Genomic DNA, 22,429 nt, shown 5'->3' on the forward strand with positions numbered 1-22,429 from the left:
ATTGAATCAACCAAAAAAATAAATAAATAAAAAGGCAGTAGTATTCCCTCTTAACCAGTCAATGATTTATTACAAAACATCATCTGACAAACAGTTAAAACATTAAAAAATATATATAAAAGTATTTTTTTACAAACACATACCAATAATTTGTAGTTCTTGACAATTAGGGAAAAAAATGGAAGAAACCATCAGCAGAGCAGTGTGTGTGCCCGTGGATGTATGCATCTATGTATGTATGTATGTATGTATGTATGTATGTATGTATGTATGTATGTATGTATGTATGTATATATCCATATAAACACAAGTCTTTATCAGGGGTGTCCAAACTCGGCCCTGGACAGCCAGTGTCCTACATATTTTAGTTCGGTCACTAATTAAACGCATGCACGCACGCACGCACGCACGCACACACACACAATTAAACTAGTTTGGAGTTCAACTCTGCAGGACACTGTTTTCGGACACAGGGCCAAGTTTGGACATTTATATATATATATATATATATATATATATATATATATATATATATATATATATATATATATATATGATATGATATGATGGTTTTGAGTGCTGTGAAGCTTTAGTGTGAATGTAACAGTAGTGACCCTGTTCATCTGAACATGCTCCAGATCCACATGACAAACAATCCATCCACTAAAGTCTGTGATTACAGATTGGATAAAATGTCACAACAGGGTCTGCATAACATTAGGCTTTTAGTAACATTACTGTAATTCAAATGCTTGATTATACTTGACCATTAAACACATATTGCACTCAGGTCGCCATGTCAACGTGCACTGTATATTCACTTAACATGCAGCATGCAATCGGCTGTCTGACAGGCGGGAAAAATACGGCCTACTAAAAAATTACACCAGTTTGTGTCACAAAAAGTGCTTACGACTACAGTAGCCTGATGCATAAAGTAACACAAAAGTCGCAATTAACAATAAACCTTAAAAATTCCATACAGAAATGTGCTGTTCTTCTGAAAGTCCAATATTAACAAAGTTCTGACATCATTCATGCACTTTAAATGCAATAAAAATACTGTCCTATTAAATACAAATAACGACGTCTTTTGAAAAAACGTTTTTGGAAGATACTCATGCATTTAAACACAAACATCCAGTCCGATGTGTGCAGTGTTGGTGAGATTTGCCTATTAAACAAAGACATCACGTTCAACTTTAAAACAATGATCAAGCTGAAACCTCAACCCACTGACTCATTTCTAATCAAGTTAAAACAGGCCATACAGATTCCTTTACACCGTCCAAATATATAAAATATAATCCAAATATATAAAAAATGTAAACATTATCCCAAGTACAAAAGCTTGTGAGAACTCCTGACAGGCCAACGGTCCGCGGAAAGCTCGTGATGATGTGGTTTGTTTTTTGTGCGGTTATTCAGTGTAAGTTTTTAGATAGCATGAAGCATGAGGCTGCATGCTTAACTATCTCTTAGAAAAGTCATAGGTTCCATTTACCTTAAACCCTGTGATGGGAACATTTTTAGGTTGCAAGTAAACTGAACATGCAAAGCTGGGTGAAAAAAACATACAGGAAGAACAATTTGAGAAACTATCAATTAATTGTGCGTTAAAAGTTTTACCTTAAAAAAAATTAACGTTTTTGTTTGGATTTAAGAAGATCTTCACATCTTTAAGTTGTCTTCTCATGATCGGAATTTACTGTATTTTAAATATAAATTAAAATAATTATTTAAAATTAGGGTTGTCATGATACTGGTATCTTATATCAATTGGTACTGGAATTTTAAATACTTCCATTACCTGCTAACATTTAAGCACTGTGGAATGCATTCTTCAACAGTGCTGGATTGCCATTGTGTTCACGTGCTCAACAGAAATGACTGTGGTTGGCCGTGAAGTTTATCAGTTAACCGAACTCACTGCTGTTTATTGTGTGTAACCACAGATACAGAGACACTGGAGAGTTTTAAAGCCGTGATTTATCAGCAGATCTATGTCAACTTATAGTCAATACAGCTGATCGACGTGTCTTTGAAATGCTCTAGTGTCCCTGTACCTGTGATTACACTCACTAAGCAGCAGTGAGTTCGGTGAACCGATGACCTTCACGACCAATCACAGTCATTTCTGTTAGGCATGTGAACACAATGGCAAATCAGTGATGTTTAAAGAACAGGCTTCACAGCGCTCAAATATTCACAGGAAATGGACGTTTTTAAAATTTTAGTACCGATTGGTATCAAATTCCAGTATTGTTACCCTATTTATAATCATAGAATTTGTTCTTAAACTTCATTAATTCATTTTAATAAAAAACAGGTAACAAAAAATATCTAAAACATCTATTTGGTTTGATATAAGATAGTAATTTAGACAATAAATTCTCCTGTTTTTTTTAAACACCTTGACCAACATTTACCAGATTTCAAGTACCTTTTTGGCTTTCCACAGTATTTTTGTTATCGTCTTTACGCATGGATGATTGCAAATGCTTTGGAACCACTTTGAGAATGTGGAATAATGCATGAAAAGAACCACTTAACTATTCCATTGAAATAGCATTTGAACTCGCAGCTTTATAAACCGTACACAAAGTCTGTGCAAAAATGAAAAGCTCTTGGAAAATGAAATGAATTCAATGCTTTTGCACATTTTCATAGAAAATCATTCAGTTTCCCTTCTCGACAGGTTCACAGAAAGTGAGAAAACCAGACCAGCAACCGTACTTTAGTTTTCTTTTTGGCCAACAGTACTCTAATAAATATTAATAAATAAAAAAAAGCTTAATTATTCCCTGCGTAAGACTAGCTTACTTCCATTTACATGCTAATAAAATACTTCACTCTGTAATCGTTGGAATTCTGTGCTGCTCAAATGTGCAAGCAGGTGCGTCGGGGAGTCCAAATGGAGAACCACGTACTGTAACAGTCCTTGACTCATTTATCTGTTTATCAGTTTGCTTTTTTCAGGATTCGGATGATTTTCTGGCATTGCTGTAACTGTAATCACTCCAGTAGCTTCACATGTAGCAACCGAGGAAATGTTAGCGGTGTGGATCCGAGGCTCACCCTGATTCCGAGTAAGCAACACGTTTTCCTCAGCCTCGTCTTCATCTTCATCTGAGCAAAGCCTCCAATCATCCGCTTCCTCGCTCTCAGATCCCTGCACGGCAATCTGAGGAACCAACGGATTTCTTCTTGCCACACATTCCTCCTCCGACTGCGATTCGCCCATTATATGCTTGGGCCGCGTGCCAGTAGATGTGCCTGTCTGAGCGGAAGTCTGTGGAGCATCCGGCTCATCAAAGCTCACTTCCTGCACAGCTTCCTGCTTCTTGAAGGAATCTCTGCGTTCAGACAGATTGAGTTTACGCATGACCACAATCTGCTCCATGCGTTCGCTAGGCCAGTCCCTTAATCTTTGGGCACACAAGTATCCACCAAGCCTGCCGTGATCTGTTGTATATACCGAACCGCAGGCCACCTCTCCCTCAGCGTCTCCAGAGACGTCCAGCTCACAATGAGGGACCTCAAGGGTGTGTCTACGGGCCGCATGTGGCTTTTTGTCAGCGAATAACGCCCCTGAAAGTTTCTCTGCAGACTGGACTCTCTTTAGCAAAGGAGAACGTGGAGGTTCTGCACTTCGGGGTCTGACCACATGCCGAATGATGGTGGGGGGTGAGAGGGTTTTGCCGTGGAAGGAGTGGAGGGTTTTGGAAATGCTGGGTAATGGTGAAGGGGAGCGCTGAGGTGACAGAGCCTGTGGAGAGGAGGTGCAGGCCAGAGGAGAGGGAGGGATGCTGCTGGTGGACTTCCGTCTGCCCACTTTAGTGTACCGCTGGTTGCCAAGTTTAGACCCGAGTCCGTGCAGTGAACTGGGACGCATCTGAACTGCCGGTGAACTCGGAGAGCTGGAGCATGGAGAGGCGTTCTGGGGCAGGCCGGTATCTGAACAGATGTTTGAAAAAAAAAAATAAATAACACATTATAAATTATAAAGGGCTTCGCAAATTGAAGTCTAAAATTTTATAAGTCTTCCTTATGTAAAAAAATTGTCATGCACAGACAAACAAACATCACAAAACAACACATATAGCGCATTTATCGTGTATGGCCATGCACTCAAGGCGCTTCACATTCATGAGGGGGGTCTCTCCAAACTACCACCAGTGTGCAGCATCTACATGATGTGTTGGTAGCAAAAGGAAAACAATGCCAGTCTGCTCACCACACACCAGCAACAGGTGGAGTGAAGAGACGGTGATACAGCCAATTTGGTGGATGAGGATTATTGTTAGGTCCTGATGATTAAGGGCTGATGAAGGGAATTTGGCCAGGACACCAGGGTTACACCCCTTCTCTTTAAGAAAAGTGGGACTTTTTAATGACCTGAGAGAGTAAGGACCTCGGTTTAACGTCTTTTCAGAAAGACGGCACTCAGTGAAAGTATGGTTCACTTTTACTAGGGCACAAGAACTCACACAGACAGCAAGTTAAGCGCCCCCCCACCCCCCTGCTGACTTCACTAATACCACTTCCAACCACCCTAGTTTTCCCATGTTTTGCCTTGCTTAGCTTTAGGGAGTAACTGGTCTATGGCTACAGGGTGATATGGCTGTGGCAATTAAAGCAGTCATGCTTTAAGTTCTTCTCTCTCTTATTCAAAATAAAGTTCAGAAAAAATTATGTCCATCCAATCCATTGCATAAAGAGGATGAGCTATGGGATTATCGGTTTATTTAAAAAAATCTGTGGCATTTTGATACTTTGCTTTCAATGGTGCAGCCGTGTTAAAACACAAATTTCTGTGAACTAATTAATTTTGAATAGAGACGAGCATACAATAAGCTTTAATTAATGATTCTCAAGCATCCTTCACATTCAGTCTTTATTTTACACACTTTGTTTTGTTAAAAAGTGCTCTATATGCTGTGAAGTCAAAGTCTTTTGATTGTCAAAACACCTCTCAAAAATTTTTCTATGGATGCAGCCTTTTTTTTTTTTTTTTTTTTTACATTTTATGCTGTACATACGTTTTAGTGGTTGTGGGTAAATGTGGCCGACAATGTGAGGTTGCATATTTTTTTACATGCAAAAAGTTTATACAAATTTTAGACTGCGTGCAACAAACTTAACTCAGGGCTATAAAATCTATGAAATCCCCCACAACCCCTAAAATCATTTTCAATTTAGGTCAATTCACCCCAAAATTAATCACCTGTGAGCCACCTGGGGTCTGTTCTTCACACCTCCCTTAAATAATCTAAGATGATTTGACAGATCCTGGATACATTTATCTTGATAACTGATCTCTGACTAATTTGTTTCTTTATACAAGTTTGCGAATCAGATTAAAATATTTGGATGAACTAATCTGAGATCGCTGCATGTGTTGTGAAGGACAGATCTATCGATCCTCGAAGTCATGATGAGCAATGCAATGATTGGCTGATGGCACAGTAGCGTAATGACATAATCTGATTAAAGGGCCATGAAACCCCCGTTTCAGCAGGGTGTTTTCACACCTCTAGTTTGAAAAAAATCAGGAAAGTTGATTTGTCCAGCTCTGTTTAGGGAGGAGTGTCGAAGGACAGAAAAAGTGAAGGTGCATAAAAATTTGCATAAAAATGGGAGTTTCGATTTGGGCACACGCACAAACACACAGACGCGGGCAGAAAGACAGTGACTGTGTTTCATGGACATCAGTAATCAAATTATTTGACAAATTAATAAATGGTGGACTTTAACTGCAGTTTGGCACTTTCATTTAAGAATTTCATCCATGCCCCTCGTGACAAATGAGATATTTGATCAGAGGAATTGCTGGAAGCATGTATTTTTAGTGCAATGTTTGATACCGCACAGCAAATGAGATAAAAAAAATAACTCAGCATTAATCAGAAACTTAGATGCACTCGGTAGGTAGCATGAGAAAGCCGTGTTATTTCCATCACAAAATGCGGCGAAAATCCTCCACGACGGTAATAGCTTGATTGCGGTGTTTACATGTTTACACTCGGAGAGCAGAATTTATAACGGATCTTTCAGTCTATAATATTGTAGTGATATTAATGTACTTAAGTAACTTAGAAATCATTTGACTAAGGTCCGTTTTTAAACACTGAAAGAGTACTGCTGACGAACTAACTTTGCAATCTGAATAAACAAAGACCACTGATCGCTTTCCAAATCTATAGAGACAGGACAATCAACACCAACTGGAGCCACGTTTTTATTAAAAGGAGACTAGCAGCAATTCCGGAATTCAACATTTCCATGAGAAAAGCTATCGGGTAAAAAATTTTTTCCTTAGACACGTATTTTTGTCGAGCGTTGTGTGCACTGTAATCCACACGTGAGTTCTGTTGCGCTCATATAGCAGGAAATGAAAACAAAGCCTTCCTGGCAGCAAATTACAAAAGCAAAACTGACGACTCATATCTCCAAACAATTCTTCTTCTCCCATTGTTTTGGCAACACAACATGGTGTCTCTCTGCCGCCTGAACACTGTACAGGTACAAATGGTTTAAGCTATCATGCATATTAATAAAGTTGCACCACATACACAATAGAACGAGCTGATTGGTAAGTACCAAGTCTTTCTCATGAATGAATGCAGCACACTCAGAGACGTCACGAAGTACTCCCAAGTACGGACAGCCAGTCTACATGCTGGAATACACACAAGGATCTAATCGCCGTGATGCAGCTTCAATAATTTTCAAACCGGAAGAACGAATTTGCTCGAAATTACACAAAAACAACAAATTTTCACTTTTATTGTGAAATATATGTGTCCTGATAGTGTTTTTAGCAGCGTGGGACAAATATATGACTGTCAACCGCTCAAAATATGTGTTTTGGTGTTTCGTTACAAGTTATGTTCATTAGTCCATGTGAGCATAAAATTCCCAGCAATTGTTAAATATGAAACGCAATACCTTTACACGTATACTGTGGGCTGCAGCCTTTACACTTTCATGTGTCGAGAGTATTTAGCAACTGATTTAGTTTTTCTTTATTATAGTAGCCTAGGTCTATTCAAGTTTCTTAATCGGCATAAGGAATAACTGGCAGTTTAAATTAATTTTGCAAAAAAGCATTTGGATATTGGTAAATGCATCTGCAATTTTTACAAAGCATCAAATCACTGTCATAATTAACTGTCAAAACATGCATGACTGCAAAAATTATATAAAGGAGAATATTGTGCATGTCTATTATCATAGATAAATTGTACTAATGCTGGTACCTTAAAATAGTATGCGTTTGTCTCCAAAAGTCCATATTAATAAATGTTCTTTTTGAAACTCTTGGGGACAACAACCCCATGACAGTCTTTGCACTTTTATTTCGGAGTGCAGATTGCATAAGTTTAATTAGAAAATATCAGCATTTGGTACATACTTTCAGTATTACCTTTGCTTGAAATTACCTAATCTAATCCTGTTTATATGAAATAGGCTTGCTCCCGAGCAGGTTTGAGCTAACAGAGCTGTTGCTCTGAAAATCAACTCACGGATAAGTTTTACTTAATTGACAATTAAATGTAAGCTTGATTACAACAATAACATCACAAATAATTTAGTTTTGAATATTTTTTTGTAATTTTCCCAAAGTTGAACTGATCAATTAAGGTATGACGACTTTGCTGAAATTGTTTCTCCTTTCTCAAAGCAGTCAGGTCATACCAGTGGTGTGGTCAGGAACGGGGCTCCGGCAGGGTGTTGTGGGTCCTGAAGAAAGGCTGTGTGTAGGAGAGCCTGGCAGACTCTCGCTGGAGGACACAGAGTGATGCAGGCCAGAGGAGAAGCTGCGGCTGCTGTGCATAACTGTGCTCTGTTTGGACAGCTTCTTTAGCATGTTGCGCCTCCTGTGTACACAACAGATTATTTGGGTTAACAGCAAACCTCGATGAATGATTAACTCTTGCACGTGCATCAAACAGAACGTCATTAACATCAGAAAAAGACAACATATTAGCCTGTATATACTATGGGTGACTCTAGAAATGCATCTAGATAAACATGCATCTACAAATGCATGTAGATAAAACCTTAACCTTCTATTATTTAACTGTTTTGAATATTACACAAGTTATTTCTAAAAAAATAATGTGCATTTAGGGACATTTTATCTTGAAAATATTAACTTAACTTCTGGTTGACCTATTTTTGACTGAAACATGCATTCAAGACTAATATTCATATTTGCATCCATTTACCAAGTTAAACACTTGCATGCAACATATATTTTCTGTATTATTTGTCATTCCAATAGTAAAATAATAAATGGTGTATGTCCCTACATTGTAGTCAACTCTGCTACAGGGTAATAAAAAAGTATAACAACCTTTAAAGCACTGAGAGAATAAAAGCATGTGACTTGCTCCAAGTGATGTCAATTCCTATGTTGGGAAAGTCTAGAAGGATTTTGAGGTGTGCCATTATTCTTTTCTCATCATTTGTAAAAAATGTTAAGCATACACCAATAGTAGATTATGTAAACTCTGTTATTGTGATATTTTAATGAGTTTCTCATTTGCAATTTAAAAACATTGATGAAAATACACAAAGTTTGTTTTAGACATGCCATGTTTCTTTATGAGTTACCATCTGAGATAAATATTGATTACTAATCAATACTGATTCAAATTAAAATGTAATTGAAATCCATATATAAATACGAATATATATTTCTGTTAATCAACCTCAGTCCTGATCAAAACTACTGCCTTGTTAAGAAAAATTACAGTTTTTTTTTAACTCTTTTATTGCCAATATCACTAATGTTATCACTGAACGCATTTTGCCCCATTGACGTCCATTATAACCACATTTTATGGTACATAAATAGAGTCTTTGTTTTTATTCATACCATGTAGTTCTGAGAGCTGAGATGCATTTTTTGATTTTCTTAGACACATCAAGGTAAGTGCATAAAGGTCACTCACACACACTCACAGATACACGTACACACACTTTAATTTGCTGTTATACTCCATATAAAATTCAGAAACAAGGCCAACAGGCCTATCTAAAGGGTTATTGTTGCCAACAGTACAAATGAATAATTTTACCTCTTCCCAACAGGGAAAACTACCAACGAAATATATAATTTGTTGGAGTAATATAAATATGAATATAAATATTAATATAAATATGATAGTAATATATATAAATATGATAGTAATATATATAAGTATGATATATATATATATATATATATATATATATATATATATATATATATATATATATATATATATATATATATATATATATATTCAATGCATTTCTCAAAATAAGATCTGTAATTAAAAATTAATCTGCTAGCTGAAACACAGAAAAAGTTATGACCAAATTAAGACACAAAATCACCCCAGAGTGACTGAAAACATCCCCAACAGTACATAAGGGTAAAACTGTATTATGCATGTAGACATTACAGGTTCCACTGTTTATCTTGATATCTGAATAATAGAACTAGCCATTAAAACACCCAACCACTATTTAATAACTGAATAAACATGAGCTATAAGAACATTAATTCTCCTGACCGGTCCTTATTGTCCTTCCATCTGCTTTTACAGCGGCGGGCCATCTTTCCTTTACATCTGCTCTTGCGTGCCGGACCGATCTTTATAGACGTGTCCTCCAGTGCGATAGTCTGCAGAGTCACCTGGTTACCACTCTGTACATCAAAACAGCCAAAACAAAGTAGATGAAACTAACTGAGATGATAAAAAAACCTCTCTTAATTCTATATTATTTATTTATTAATTACTTTGTTAGTTACTACTGAGAATTAATTATCGAAAAAATCCTTATAAACTATTGACAAACTATCTATATTCAGTCATTGTTGAATTTATAGTACAGTCATTGACATTTTACTAGTTTAGTTATGGATCATTACAGACCATTAAAATAAATGTTAAAGGTTTGAATAGTCAAAATAATTGTAGATGTGTTGTAATAATTACTATCAAAAGTCAAAATTGCCTTTCAGATAACTAAATTATTCCATTCATTGAACATTTTTATGGACAAATACATTTGTTGACATTTGATGATAAAATTATGACTGTATTTATCAAAACTTATTAACAATGAACATTTTGTGTTACTTTAATACATTTTTTACATAGTAAGACCAATATAAACCAATTAAATAACCAATACACATGTGCAATGATGTGCAACAGTGATTTCACAACAGTTTAAAGTGCTTCAGACCTAATAATCAATTCTTACCATGGTAAAACCAACTGTCAAATACAGCTTTAAAGGAATATTTCACACAAAACTGAAAATCCTGTTATCATTTACTCATCATCCTGTACATGTAACCAACCTGACAGAGTTCTTTTTTATCTGTTTAACACAAATAAGTTGTTTTGAAAAAAACATTAACGTCCATAGTATATATTTTTCCTATTATCAAAGTCAACGGGTACCAGAAAACCTTCTTCAAATGATCTTCTTTTGTGTTCAACAGAAAAAAAGCTAACTCATAAAAGTTTAGGTAAATAGTGATAGTAAATAGTACATTTTCATTTTGGGGTGAACTATCTCTTTAAGTATGTGTTTTAAAATGTGTGTATTTTGCAAAATTCCTCAAATGACATTTTGTTTATGGTCTACTTTAGAATATTACACAATGGTTCAGCGAATCCCAGCATGCTGCTTTTTAAATACCTTCAGGAGAAGCTCCATCATCTCTGTGTGCACCAGACCTTGCACAGATTCTCCATTCACATGAGTGATCAGATCACCTGCTCGCAGTCCAGCCTCATGGGCAGGACTGCTCTCCTCCACACCCTGACAGACAGGGGAAAATAGAAGCACAAAACATGGATCAAAATACAGACATAATTTGGGACGCAAAATATATCAATTCAGCACTGACGTATAAACATTACACGAACAGGTAATATAAATGATCACGCTCCACAGTTCCAAACACGGGATTTGTGGAGTCATTGCAAAGTTTATACTTCATAGAATGAAAGCACGGCTGGGCAATTAATCAAAATGAAGTCACAAATGCAATTGAGCAAAGCTGAGATTGTCACACACATCTTGTCAGGAAAGGACAGTTGTGTGATCAGTAGTAAATCTCTGGTGAAGGCCGGGTGACTACAAGTGCTGCTAGAGTTCCCTATTTTTAATGATTATTAATCAAAGGCGATGTCACGTTGTACAGTAAAGCAGGTTTACTAGAACCTGCTTTACTGTACAACATGAAATCACCTTTGATTAATAATCATGAAAAATAGGGAACTCTAGCAACACTTGTAGTAATCGAGAAAATGAAATGAAATAATGCCGAAACATGTTGCCACTTATTGAATTCAATATTCTCCTTTATTTCAAGTGTTGCTGGAGCACCCTCTCTTTTTGATACTATGCTCTTTGGTGTAACTCAATCTGCATCTCTCTGAGTCTGCTACTGTCCACCGGAGGTCACATTTCTCATGCTATGAGAGCCTTTTGAATGAATGAATGACATGCGGTAACCCGGGCTGCTGAAATATTACGAAAACAAAGAAAGCAATTCGGCACGGAAAATACATTTTCAAAGCCATATATCTGACTTCAGCATTGTTTTATGATAAAAAGTATGCTTACTTGGCATGTTTCTTTACTATCTGCAAACATATTATACTATTTATAAGCTTTAGAAGAGGGGTGTCAAACTCAATTCCTGGAGGGCCGAAGCCCTGCACAATTTAGTTCCAACCCTGCTTCAACACAGTTATCTGTAGGTTTCAAACAAGCCTGAAGGACTCAATTAGTTTGATCAGGTGTGTTTAATTAGGGTTGGAACTAAACTGCAGAGCTGCGGCCCTTTTGGAACTGAGTTTGACACCTGTGCTTTAGAAGAATCAAAAACTTTCATACAGCACCTTTAAGTGTCTAAATTCAGACAGGATGCTTTGTGAAAGGAAGATTTATTAATGATTCTCTGCTCACCGAGACCATGTGGTGTATGGTGTAGATGTCACTGTTTCCCATGTAAACACGTATAGTCTGTAGCGTGAAGCCAAATTTCTTCCCAGAGCTGTGGATGATGATTGGGGGACGGAGCCTGCTGATGCTGAGCGACAGGTCTCGGTTGGGGGAGGAGTCTCGCGATGAGGGATTGGAGGAAAATGAACGAGGGGATATGGAGCGTCCCTGTAGGCTGCCACTCCCGTCATCTGGGGGAAAAAATGAAAAACGTCAAAAAGGTCTTTCCAACGGATGTGATTTAATCAAATGCAGCTTTATTCAAAATAAAAATATCTTCAAAATTTACAAGACTTACATGCGTTCATAAACTGTTTTACAATTTTCATCTCCACTGTACTATTTTACTATATATGAAAAGGACACTTTTGAGATGTTGCTATGGTAGCTGTGTTTTTTGGTAGCCGTGTTTGGGGTCTGACCTGGAGTAATGATGAGTGAGAGAGTGGACACTGATGCGGATTTGGGGACTTTGCGTCCTGGTGAGAGTCGCTGTTTGTCGGGTGTCTCCAGCTGGTTTCCAAAGCATGGAGGACCCCCTTGTTCCCTTGGAGACGAGTGTTTCGTTCCTGTGCTGTTGCTACGTAGCCTGATTCTTCGCAGGTTAGAAACGACAACTTCAGCTGCAGAATTAAAACACAAATCCACCTTAGTGACTGCATTATTATATTATTAATTTTTTCTAGTATTATAATAGAAAGACTAAAGACTGAACATTGTTAATGGACACATTTTCAATACAATTCTGCACAATCCATAAGAGGTTTTCTTTGAGGAGAGGATTTTTTATTTTTTTTATTTTTTATACATTTTTTAAAAGAGAAAATCATCAGACAGCAGAATTAAAACATATCAGATTCAAAAGCCCTTTTCCCCATCATTATTGAGTGCTGCAGGGATTTTTATTTTTAAATAAGGGCTGAAAGAGATGTGGGAAGTCTAATTGTGGTAAGGCAACTAAATGAGAAAAATAAAATGTATACACACACATTTGTAAAATGAAATGAAATCAAGAATATTTGATCTGTTAATTCACTCTTTAAATTGTATTTAAAATACAGAGAACAGACTTTGTTGACCAGTGTTTTTCCTGACAAACCTAAATATATTTTGTAAATATAAGTAAATTATCATTTTGATGTCTGGAACACAGCCCATAGAAAAAATACAGTAGGCGAAATAAAAGTGAAAAGGTTACAGAACAGAGTGAGCAACCTTCTTACAGCCGTCTTCAAAAATCATAAAAAAAAAATCTTCTGATTCCAAACTTTTTACTTTTAAAATGTTTTCTAATCCAAATTATTACAATCCCACTTTATTATTACAATAATTAATAAAAGTTAAACAACTTAATAAATACAAATTTTGTATTCAAAATTTCAGCTGAAGTCAGAATTATTAGCCCCCTTCGAATTTATTTCTTCTTTTTTAAAATATTTTCCAAATGATGTTTAACAGAGCAAGGAAATTTTCACAGTATGTCTGATAATATTTTTTCTTTTAGAAAAAGTCTTTTGTTTTGTTTCGGCCAGAATAAAAGCAGTTTTTAATTTTTTAAAAGCCATTTTAGGGACAAACTTATTAAGCAATTTTTTTATAACTTGCCTAATTACCCTAACCTGCCTAGTTAACCCAATTAACCTAGTTAAACCTTTAAATGTCACTTTAAGCTGTATAGAAGTGTCTTGAAAAATATCTAGTAAAATATTATTTACTGTCATCATGGCAAAGATAAAATAAATCAGTTATTAGAAATGAGTTATTAAAACTATTGTGTTTAGAATTGTTCAAAAAAATCCTCTCCCAGTAAAACTCCCAGAAATTGGGGAAAAAAAAGCGGTCTAATAATTAGGGGGGGTGGGGGGGGGGGCGGCTAATAATCCTGACTTCAACTGTATATTTAATCAAAGGGATAGTTCACGCAGAAACAGGACAATTCTGTCACTATTTAATAATTTTTATTTATTTCAAACATTTACAAGTTTCTTTATTCTATTAAACACAAAAGAAAATTTTGAAGAAAGCTGGAAACCTGTAACTATCAACTTTGATATAGTTTTTATTTTCCCTACTATGGAAGTCAGTGGTTACAGGCTGTCTTCAAAATATCATCTTTTGTGCTCAACAGAAGAAAGAACTCAAAGATTTTGAACCAATTGAGAGAAAGAGTTAATAGTGAGCAAATTTTAATTTTCGGAGTGAACTACCCCTTTTAATACAATTTCATGATCATTCTCAAAAGGATCACCATTGACAGATGTGATACAACATGTTTATTATAGTTGAATAATTAGCTAATTGTCAGTCAGCTTACCTTCATCATCAGTGGACAGAGCGAAACGAGGCATGGCCTCCAGGCTGTGTGTGCTGCTCACCACTAGAGGACTTACAGCTCGCTCAGGCTGAGAAGAGCTGGAGGAGGTTCGAGGGCGCAGGCTGAAAAAAAATAAACATGCATTTAAAGTGCATAGGAAAAATAACGTCTAACTGTGCCACAATAAAAACACACAAGTAAAAGATAATCTATCACCAGCTATCCAGCATCTTAAAATAAAACCCAACAGGGAGATCAGGACCTTGATGGGATAAACATTCCCACTTACTACATGGCTAATTGAGAGTAAATAAGTAGACGTGAAAAATTAAATAGAGTTAAAAAACATTAACTTACAAAAAATAAAAATAAAAATTAAAATTAGGTAGCTTTTTCATAGCATTCAGCTATAAGCTTAGATAAAAGCACAAATTCAACATATAATACAGGTATTTCAGTCATAATATCATGACATCTACACTGCTTTAATCCACATATATAACTACAGTGATAGTAATGTGAAATTTTGATTAAAAAAGAAATAAGGCAACACCAGGTTTTATAATGACCTTGTTTCACATGTACTTCTTATAGTTGAGAGTAAATTATAAATAATAGGATGCAACTAATCCTGAACATAAGCCTTATTCCAAACATATTTAGCATGTGTAGTTAACTTACTTTCCTGTGTACTAAAGTCTAGCAAGAAATTCTTTCAAAATCCTACCTGAATAAATCCTTATTTAATTCATTACATTGTAAATTTTTTTAACAAGCTCTGAGATACTGAATCTCTCCTATTTCATTTACCAGTAGATAAAGTCTTTAGATGAGAAGCAAGATGGTAGCGACTACCCAAAAACACTTGGGGATATGCTTATTTTTCTAAATCTATTTCTATTTTATTTATTTCTATTTCTATTTAAGTCTATTTCTGGAAAAGCCCTAAAAATATATAGCATAAAACTGTTATTTTCTGCATTGTTTAATATGCTGTAGTTGTTTGCCACAACATGTCAGTAAATTGGCATTTTATGAGTAAACATAATTCTTTATTGTCACCTTGCCCTCTGCGCCGAAAGCCTCTTGTCTCCAGTGGAGGCCTGTCGTTGGATCTCTCCATGGTAGTGAGTGTCTGCCCGGTCCTCTATCTCTTCACTATGACTGCGGTCTGAGGAAAAACTCAGGTTGGATGGGGTTGCCAGGTGCTCTGTGCTGCTGTACACCTACACAATTGTGAATAAAAATGCTGAGTTTTTAGAAACCAGAATAACTGCACAAAAAAATCAAGTATCGAATGTAAGGTGGATGGTAAAAAAAAAGAAAAGAAAAACGAAGACCTCCTTAATTGCACAAAAAAGGAAACTATTGGAACAATTTCTTTTGTTTTATCTTTATTTGACTGAGGCACAGCAGCACTGAAAATGAAGAGAATCTTCTAATGTAATGTAATGTGTATTTATATAGCGCATTTATTGTGTATGGCCATACACCCAAAGCGCTTTACAATCATGAGGGGGGTCTCCCCACACCACCACCAGTGTGCAGCATCCACTTGGATGATGCGACGGCAGCCACAGGACAACGGCGCCTGTGCGCCCACCACACACCAGCTATTGGTGGAGTGGAGAGACATGCAGTGATCGAGCCAATTCGGTGGAAGGGGATGATTGGGAGGCCATGATCGTAAGGGCCGATAGAGGGACTTTGGCCAGGACACCGGGGTTACACCCCTGCTCTTTCACGAGAAGTGCCATGGGATTTTTAATGACCACAGAGAGTCAGGACCTCGGTTTAACGTCTCATCCGAAAGACAGCGCCCACTGACAGTATAGTGTCCCCTTCACTTTTACTGGGGCATTAGGACTCACACAGACCACAGGTTGAGCGCCCCCTGCTGGCCTCACTAACACCACTTCCAACAGCAACCTAGTGTTCCCTAGTAGTCTCCCATCCAGGTACTGACCAGGCTCAGCCCTGCTTAGCTTCAGTGAGTAACCGGTCTTGGGCTGCAGGGTGATATGGCTGTGGCTAAATTGTGGTCAGGAAAGGGCATTGTCAGTAACAAAATAAGCACTACTGTGACAGAGATATGATAATATTACCATCAAATTGAACTTGTTTTTTGAATTAAATAAAAAGCCTTATGTGGTTTTCATTGTAGCCTATCGTCTTTAGGTGATTATTTACAATTTTACATGTATCAAAGATTCAGAAAAAATTATCAGAACATATATTGATCTGATTTAACCATGTTTATAAATAAACAACATTCACGGTATTTGTGCTTTAGTTGATATTATCAAATGTGCAGATTGTGCGGTTGCATTTAAAACAAATCTGCACCTGCAGAGCAACTCACTCGTCATCATGATAACAAGTTGTTTTAGTGCCACCTACTGGCAGAAAACGAATTAGCACTTTTATCAAACCTGTCAACTGTTTTCTGCATGTGAGCTTTATGTAGTATAAACTCAAAGTTAAATCATTGTGTTTTTAATTCATACTTAAAAATTCTACAAAATAATTTGAAAAAAAAATTTGCTCAAATTAGCTAATATACACAGAATCGTTGTCTCCTTTTTCTGGTTTCTAGCTTAATAAGATGAAATTAATTCAGTATCAGAATTGGTTATGAAAAAAACACCAAGACTGGATAAAATCAATACTTTTGCTTTTACGTCATAAATGATAGGGTCTGCTTTTAATAGCCATCATGACCAAAGTGAATGATGTACGACTCAACACAATTTTGCTAATTTGTTGCCAAATAAGAGTTTGATACTCAGACATCAGCTTACACCTTGTTAAATCAATTACTATATAAAGCAGAGATGATAAATATATTTGCTTATATATCGCAACGTATGGCTATTTCATGGCAAGATACTTATTACATATAATAACAACAACAACAACTTCATAATACCAGATGATACAAAAACAAAATCAATAAAAATGACAAAAGTTTACATTAAAACTTAAGATTAGATTTTTCAGTTCAATATATGATAAATAACTTTAAATTCTTCCAGAGGACACATTTTTTAAAAACATCCATCCGAGCGCTCTCAGTAAAACAATCTTGCCTTGCAACGTTAAAAATTTCACATTCTAATATGTTAGATGATAAATAAGAAACTAGTTACTATGCGCTTGGTTTAAGAGTAGGCAGTGAGAGTAGAAATTAATTTTACAACCCCAAAACAGAAAAAGTTGGGACAGTATGGAAAACGCAATAAAACAAGTTGTGATTTCTAAATTTACTTTAACTTGTATTTCATTGCACACAAAATATCATTTAATGTGTTCCTCATGATGTTTATTGTTTTATTTCAAAATAAATACGTTTTACGTTTAAGTTCTTGCAACAAATTTAAAAAAAGTTGGTACAGGAGCAATTTAGGGCTAATAATCAGGTAAATTGGTAAAATAATGATGTGATTTGAAACAGGTGATGTTTGGTACAAAAGCAGTTTCCAAGAAAGATCTAGTCTAGTCCTCAAGTAAAGACTGCCAGTTTGCCAACAAATATGTGAAAAAAATTATTAAAATGTATAAAAACAAAAGTTCATAAAAGAAAGATAGAAAGACATTTGAACAGTGCACAAAATAATTAAAGGATTCAATCTGGTAGAATTTCAGTGTGTAAAGGACAAGGGCACAAGGGCATAGTCTAAGCTGAACAACCGTGATTTACCGATGCCTCAGATGCCATTGGTGTCATTCATCTATCAGCCATATCACCACTCAGGCTCAGGACTACATTGGCAAACCTTTGCCAAGTACCACATTACATAGTTACATCCACAAATACCAGTAAAAGTGTACTTTGACAAAAGGAAGCCCTTTGTTAACAGTGTGCAGAAGCGCTGCTGACTCCAATAATTGAATGTGTTTATTTTGAAAAAATAAAACAAAATAAAAATCACAAGGAATACATTAAATAATGTTTGTTGTATTGTCTGCAATGAAATACAAGTTGAATTAAATTTAGAAATCACAACTTTTTTTCATTTGCGCTTTCCATACTGTCCCAACTTTTTTCAGATTCAGGGTTGTAGGTGATTAAATGTAAAAGCCTTTTCTGTCTCAAAAAAATAAAAATAAAATAAATTGGTCAATTAAGATTAAAAGATCAACAAAGTGAATATGATGTTTTATATGTCATCATTGTATTTAGAAAGCAAAAGGATCACACCTTGCTAAAACGATTTGACCAAGAAGAAAACCGTCGTATTTCCAAGGAAGACTCTTCATCATTAGTTTCTTCATCCTCATCAGAAGCCAAATGATGGTAGCGCTCAGAGCGTGCTGCACAGAAGGAAAAAAAAAAACAAATAAAACAAAAGAAGAGTTGAGGATTTAAAGAATAACAGGTATGTACAATAAAGAAATAATAATTGCATCTCAGTGCTTAAGCCGCAAGAATGAGTTGACATTTTCAGAGCACTCCGCTTCAGGCATTTGTGTAGCACAAAAAATCTCCTCCCTGTGTTGAATTAGTGAGACTTACTGTCAAAATAACTAGTGTCATCTTCACCCTCCAGCTGAGGGATGAATTCGGCTTTCTGACGAAGGAGTCCGTTCCAGTCCAGACCACTGAAGAACATATGCTGCTTTACTTCTGGAGCTCCACCTAACATACATAGAAAAACTCATCACAACAGTCCAGAATAGGGTTGGGTCCATTGCTGATGGCTGATAGACATCACAATGCTGAGCTGGCATAGTGAACCTCGCCCCTGTCGCAGCAGCAACCCGCTTGCAAAAAATACACACTTAGGTCCCGTTTACAATAATACTGTATGTCTTAGTTTTAAATGGTATTTTTGAATGAAAATGATCCACGTCCACACTGCCGTTTCATCTAGCATTTCTGAAAAGATCTCTTTCCACACTATACCAATAAAAACCCACATCATGCGACCACACTCTCTGGCATGCGCTGCAGCATATGCGCACGTCTGAGCTCCAGGCAGTCAGCGAGAGCTTTGAGCACAAAACCCCAGAGAGCAGTGCACGTCGAACAGTTTATCATGAATGTACAGCTGAATGAGCTGTACAAGAATGTAAACCCCTCTTTAGCACAAAGCTAATCCGAGCCGACTGGACCAATGACAGCCTGTCGTGATGTCAAGCCCCTGGTTCATCAACATTGGTAAAGGATCCGATTGCAGCGGACACCCAAACACGCTTCATAGGTAAACTTACTCAACAGTGTTATTTAGACACCTTACCACCAAAAGCAGTGTAGTTAAACACCAGGACATTGCTCCATTCTTATCTATGATACATATTCAGTATTAATCAACACAGCAGCAAAAGCTAAACTATACTGAACCTTGACCACCGCACGTGTGTAGGAACAGCGGACGGTAGCCATAGCAACGACCAATGGCAGTGGCTCACAAACGCATTTAAATCCGTAAACAAAGCAGTATACTGTATGCGGCGTGTTTTCAATGTGGCATTAGACGAAAATATAACCTTATACAGTACGAGCGGTTACAAGTAACAAAACACAATTAAATACATCATTTGCAGGCGAGAGAAAACAAGGAGACAAGCCATTTACTTACACTTATGAAATGTGTCGAGGGCCAGGTATGATTGTATTAATTTTCTTTCATTTTGGAGCTTTTCTCCCTTCTCAGCTGCAATTTAGATCATTTCTATTTGCAATCATTGCTATGGCACCTCTTGCATGAGTGTTATATGTTCTCAGGGGCTTACCTGTACTTTGCTTTGCCCAACAATCAAATCCCCAGCCAGGGGGTTGTAGCGCTCACCAGCGCTCCTCCTCAGTGCAGCAGGCTGCCTATGTGCCTAATAAACTGGCCTTATTTTGCACGCACCCCTGGTGTATTGTCAGTCCGTTCGTCTCACAAATCAGTAGTCTTTTCTGATCCTTCCTTTAACAAACGAATGAATCTCCCATTTTATGTATGTAGATGGCTAAATCACTCCTTTCCCTCACACTTCCAAAGCACAGCATCTTTATGACTCATGATGACTTCAGAATCTGTTCGTGTTTGCTGCTGTGTTAGTGGGCGGGGCCACAGGTTTAAAGTTTCCCGGATTTGCGCGTGCAACAATTGGGCGGGGCTTATGTTTCATAGCCACGTCACGCCGAAACGGCTAAAGACTCATAGTGGTTAGAATGAATCGTCTTCATAATGAGTTGACTCTTTTCTTTTTTTTTTTTTTAGATGAATCAATAGTTTTAAAAGCTGTCCACTTTCAGATTCAAGCCTTAGCTGGATATTTCACTTCACTTAGAGCTGTGTTACACACTACATAAAAGGTCATTTTCAAAAACCCAAAATAGGGCTCTTTTAGGGTAAAAATAGTTGCCTGTAATACATTTTAAAATGTAATACATGCTTAAAGAATCATCCAGCACTAAAGACTAAAATATAAAGGCAAAATATTTAGATCAACCTTTAAAAGAACAAATATTTATTTATCAAAACATTAAAATAATATATGACAAAAGTTAATATAATATATGACAAAATAAATATTATTTTTTGCATATATATATTTTTTTTTACCATTTTAGCAGCTTAGATTTCAGACAATTTTATTTTGGACAAGGAATTTCAGAAAGTTACAGTTTATTTGAATACTTTAAGTATTTATTTTTTAAAACAACTCTAACAAACAACAAATGAATGAACAAGCACCTGTTCCAAGTCTCTCCAGCGGGCTCTGATTTAGTAATCGTGTGATCATGTCCTGGGCGTCTACAGGCAGGGCATCATCTCCATCTGGCCAGATAATCTCATCTGCATAAAGAACACAGGGTATCAAATCCTTTTACGGCAGTCCATTTTAAACCAGTTGGCAAAGTGTTCTGATTCTTTTAGCAGTATAAGTATCTGCAGCTGACAGAGTGGTTTAAAAGTGCCCTACATAGAAAATCTGGGGATACCTATGGCTAAAGTCGAACGTTCTGTACTTAGGAGTGGCCATACCATGAGCCTCAAATTGTCTTTTCGTTCCTATGTAAATTCCATAAGAGTAAAAAAATGCATGAAGAACACAAAGCAGACAGTTATGCATGTTAGCATGCCCTCAACATTTGCATGTACTTTAAGTCACATTTTACGTCAGCCATAACAGCACAATGAGCCAAAACATCAAAAGTTCATCAGCCAAAAAACAGACTGATTTGCATATGCGATCATTAATATGCACACGCCAGGCTGCGTTTGATTAGCCACAACCAGGGATGGGTAAAAATACATTAAAATGCATTTTAAAATAAAATACCAAACACCTCCATATTACCTCCACAAATTTATCAAAATAAAATACTGTATTCTTGTATTTTAAAAATACTACAAAATACTTTACAAGTTGGCATGAACCTTCATTGCAAACCTTCCATAAACAGGCCAATTCGATCTATCCCTTCACTGTTAAACTTGAAGTAAACAATGTCTGATATCAACAGCTTTTCTCTGAGCAAGTTTTAGCAGATTCTCTGCCACCTCGTTTACTTCCAATCCTACTGTACATCAATACATATCTATACATTTTTATTTGTTATCTGCATTGAACAGGGCTTTTTGTATGAAATTTGTACAACAAATATACTGAATGAATAAAAAAGAAACGAGTTAGAATATAGTAGTATATCTGTTGATTATGTTTCCACTGATTGTGTGACCAGTAAAATTGATATAATCTCTGAATAATTATTATAATTTAACCTATTAACATTCTTATATTTTAAAAGAGTGATATATGAACCGTTTAATTTTAAATAGATTTTTTTTTCCACAGAATTTTTCATAAATTAGTTTTTTTGCAATTGAACTCTTTAATAGGCCTACTCAATGTGTATGATTTCTGAAAACTAAAAACTCCACTTTTAGTCATTTCCATATGTAATTTCTATATAATTTCTTCAATGCACAACATAAAAACATGATATCTCAAAATTACTAAATATGGAGTTATTGTTTTTTGCAAATAATCTCTTCATATATATAATATAAGTCAGATGTTTTTGACTAGTCTGTGTAGACTGAATTGCTGTCTTCAATATAAATAAATTCTGTTCTAATCTAATAACTGAGA

At 36.2% G+C, this 22,429-nt stretch overlaps 1 protein-coding gene across 15 annotated transcripts in view; it reads right to left on the reverse strand.

Annotated features, from left to right (window-relative positions):
• Window positions 1-666: 666 nt before the first annotated feature.
• Window positions 667-22,429, reverse strand: part of mast3b (microtubule associated serine/threonine kinase 3b) — a 74,391-nt gene continuing 52,628 nt past the window's right edge. For 14 of the 15 annotated variants that reach the window (XM_073916550.1, XM_068224300.2, XM_073916546.1 and 11 more), the window contains 11 exons: window positions 21,028-21,129; window positions 18,855-18,977; window positions 18,540-18,652; window positions 15,401-15,564; window positions 14,339-14,460; window positions 12,447-12,647; window positions 11,989-12,215; window positions 10,711-10,833; window positions 9,570-9,703; window positions 7,702-7,883; window positions 667-3,957 (listed from right to left, as the gene is read on the reverse strand). In XM_073916550.1, coding sequence (XP_073772651.1) covers window positions 2,951-3,957; window positions 7,702-7,883; window positions 9,570-9,703; window positions 10,711-10,833; window positions 11,989-12,215; window positions 12,447-12,647; window positions 14,339-14,460; window positions 15,401-15,564; window positions 18,540-18,652; window positions 18,855-18,977; window positions 21,028-21,129 — 2,498 coding nt within the window. In that variant the 3' untranslated portion in view covers window positions 667-2,950. Of the gene's footprint in view, window positions 3,958-7,701; window positions 7,884-9,569; window positions 9,704-10,710; window positions 10,834-11,988; window positions 12,216-12,446; window positions 13,630-13,898; window positions 14,461-15,400; window positions 15,565-18,539; window positions 18,653-18,854; window positions 18,978-21,027; window positions 21,130-22,429 lie in introns of those variants that run through there. The other variant, XR_012387074.1, reaches the window with a different exon arrangement.

Source organism: Danio rerio, chromosome 11 (assembly GCF_049306965.1).
Source record: "Danio rerio strain Tuebingen ecotype United States chromosome 11, GRCz12tu, whole genome shotgun sequence".
NCBI lineage: Eukaryota > Metazoa > Chordata > Actinopteri > Cypriniformes > Danionidae > Danio > Danio rerio.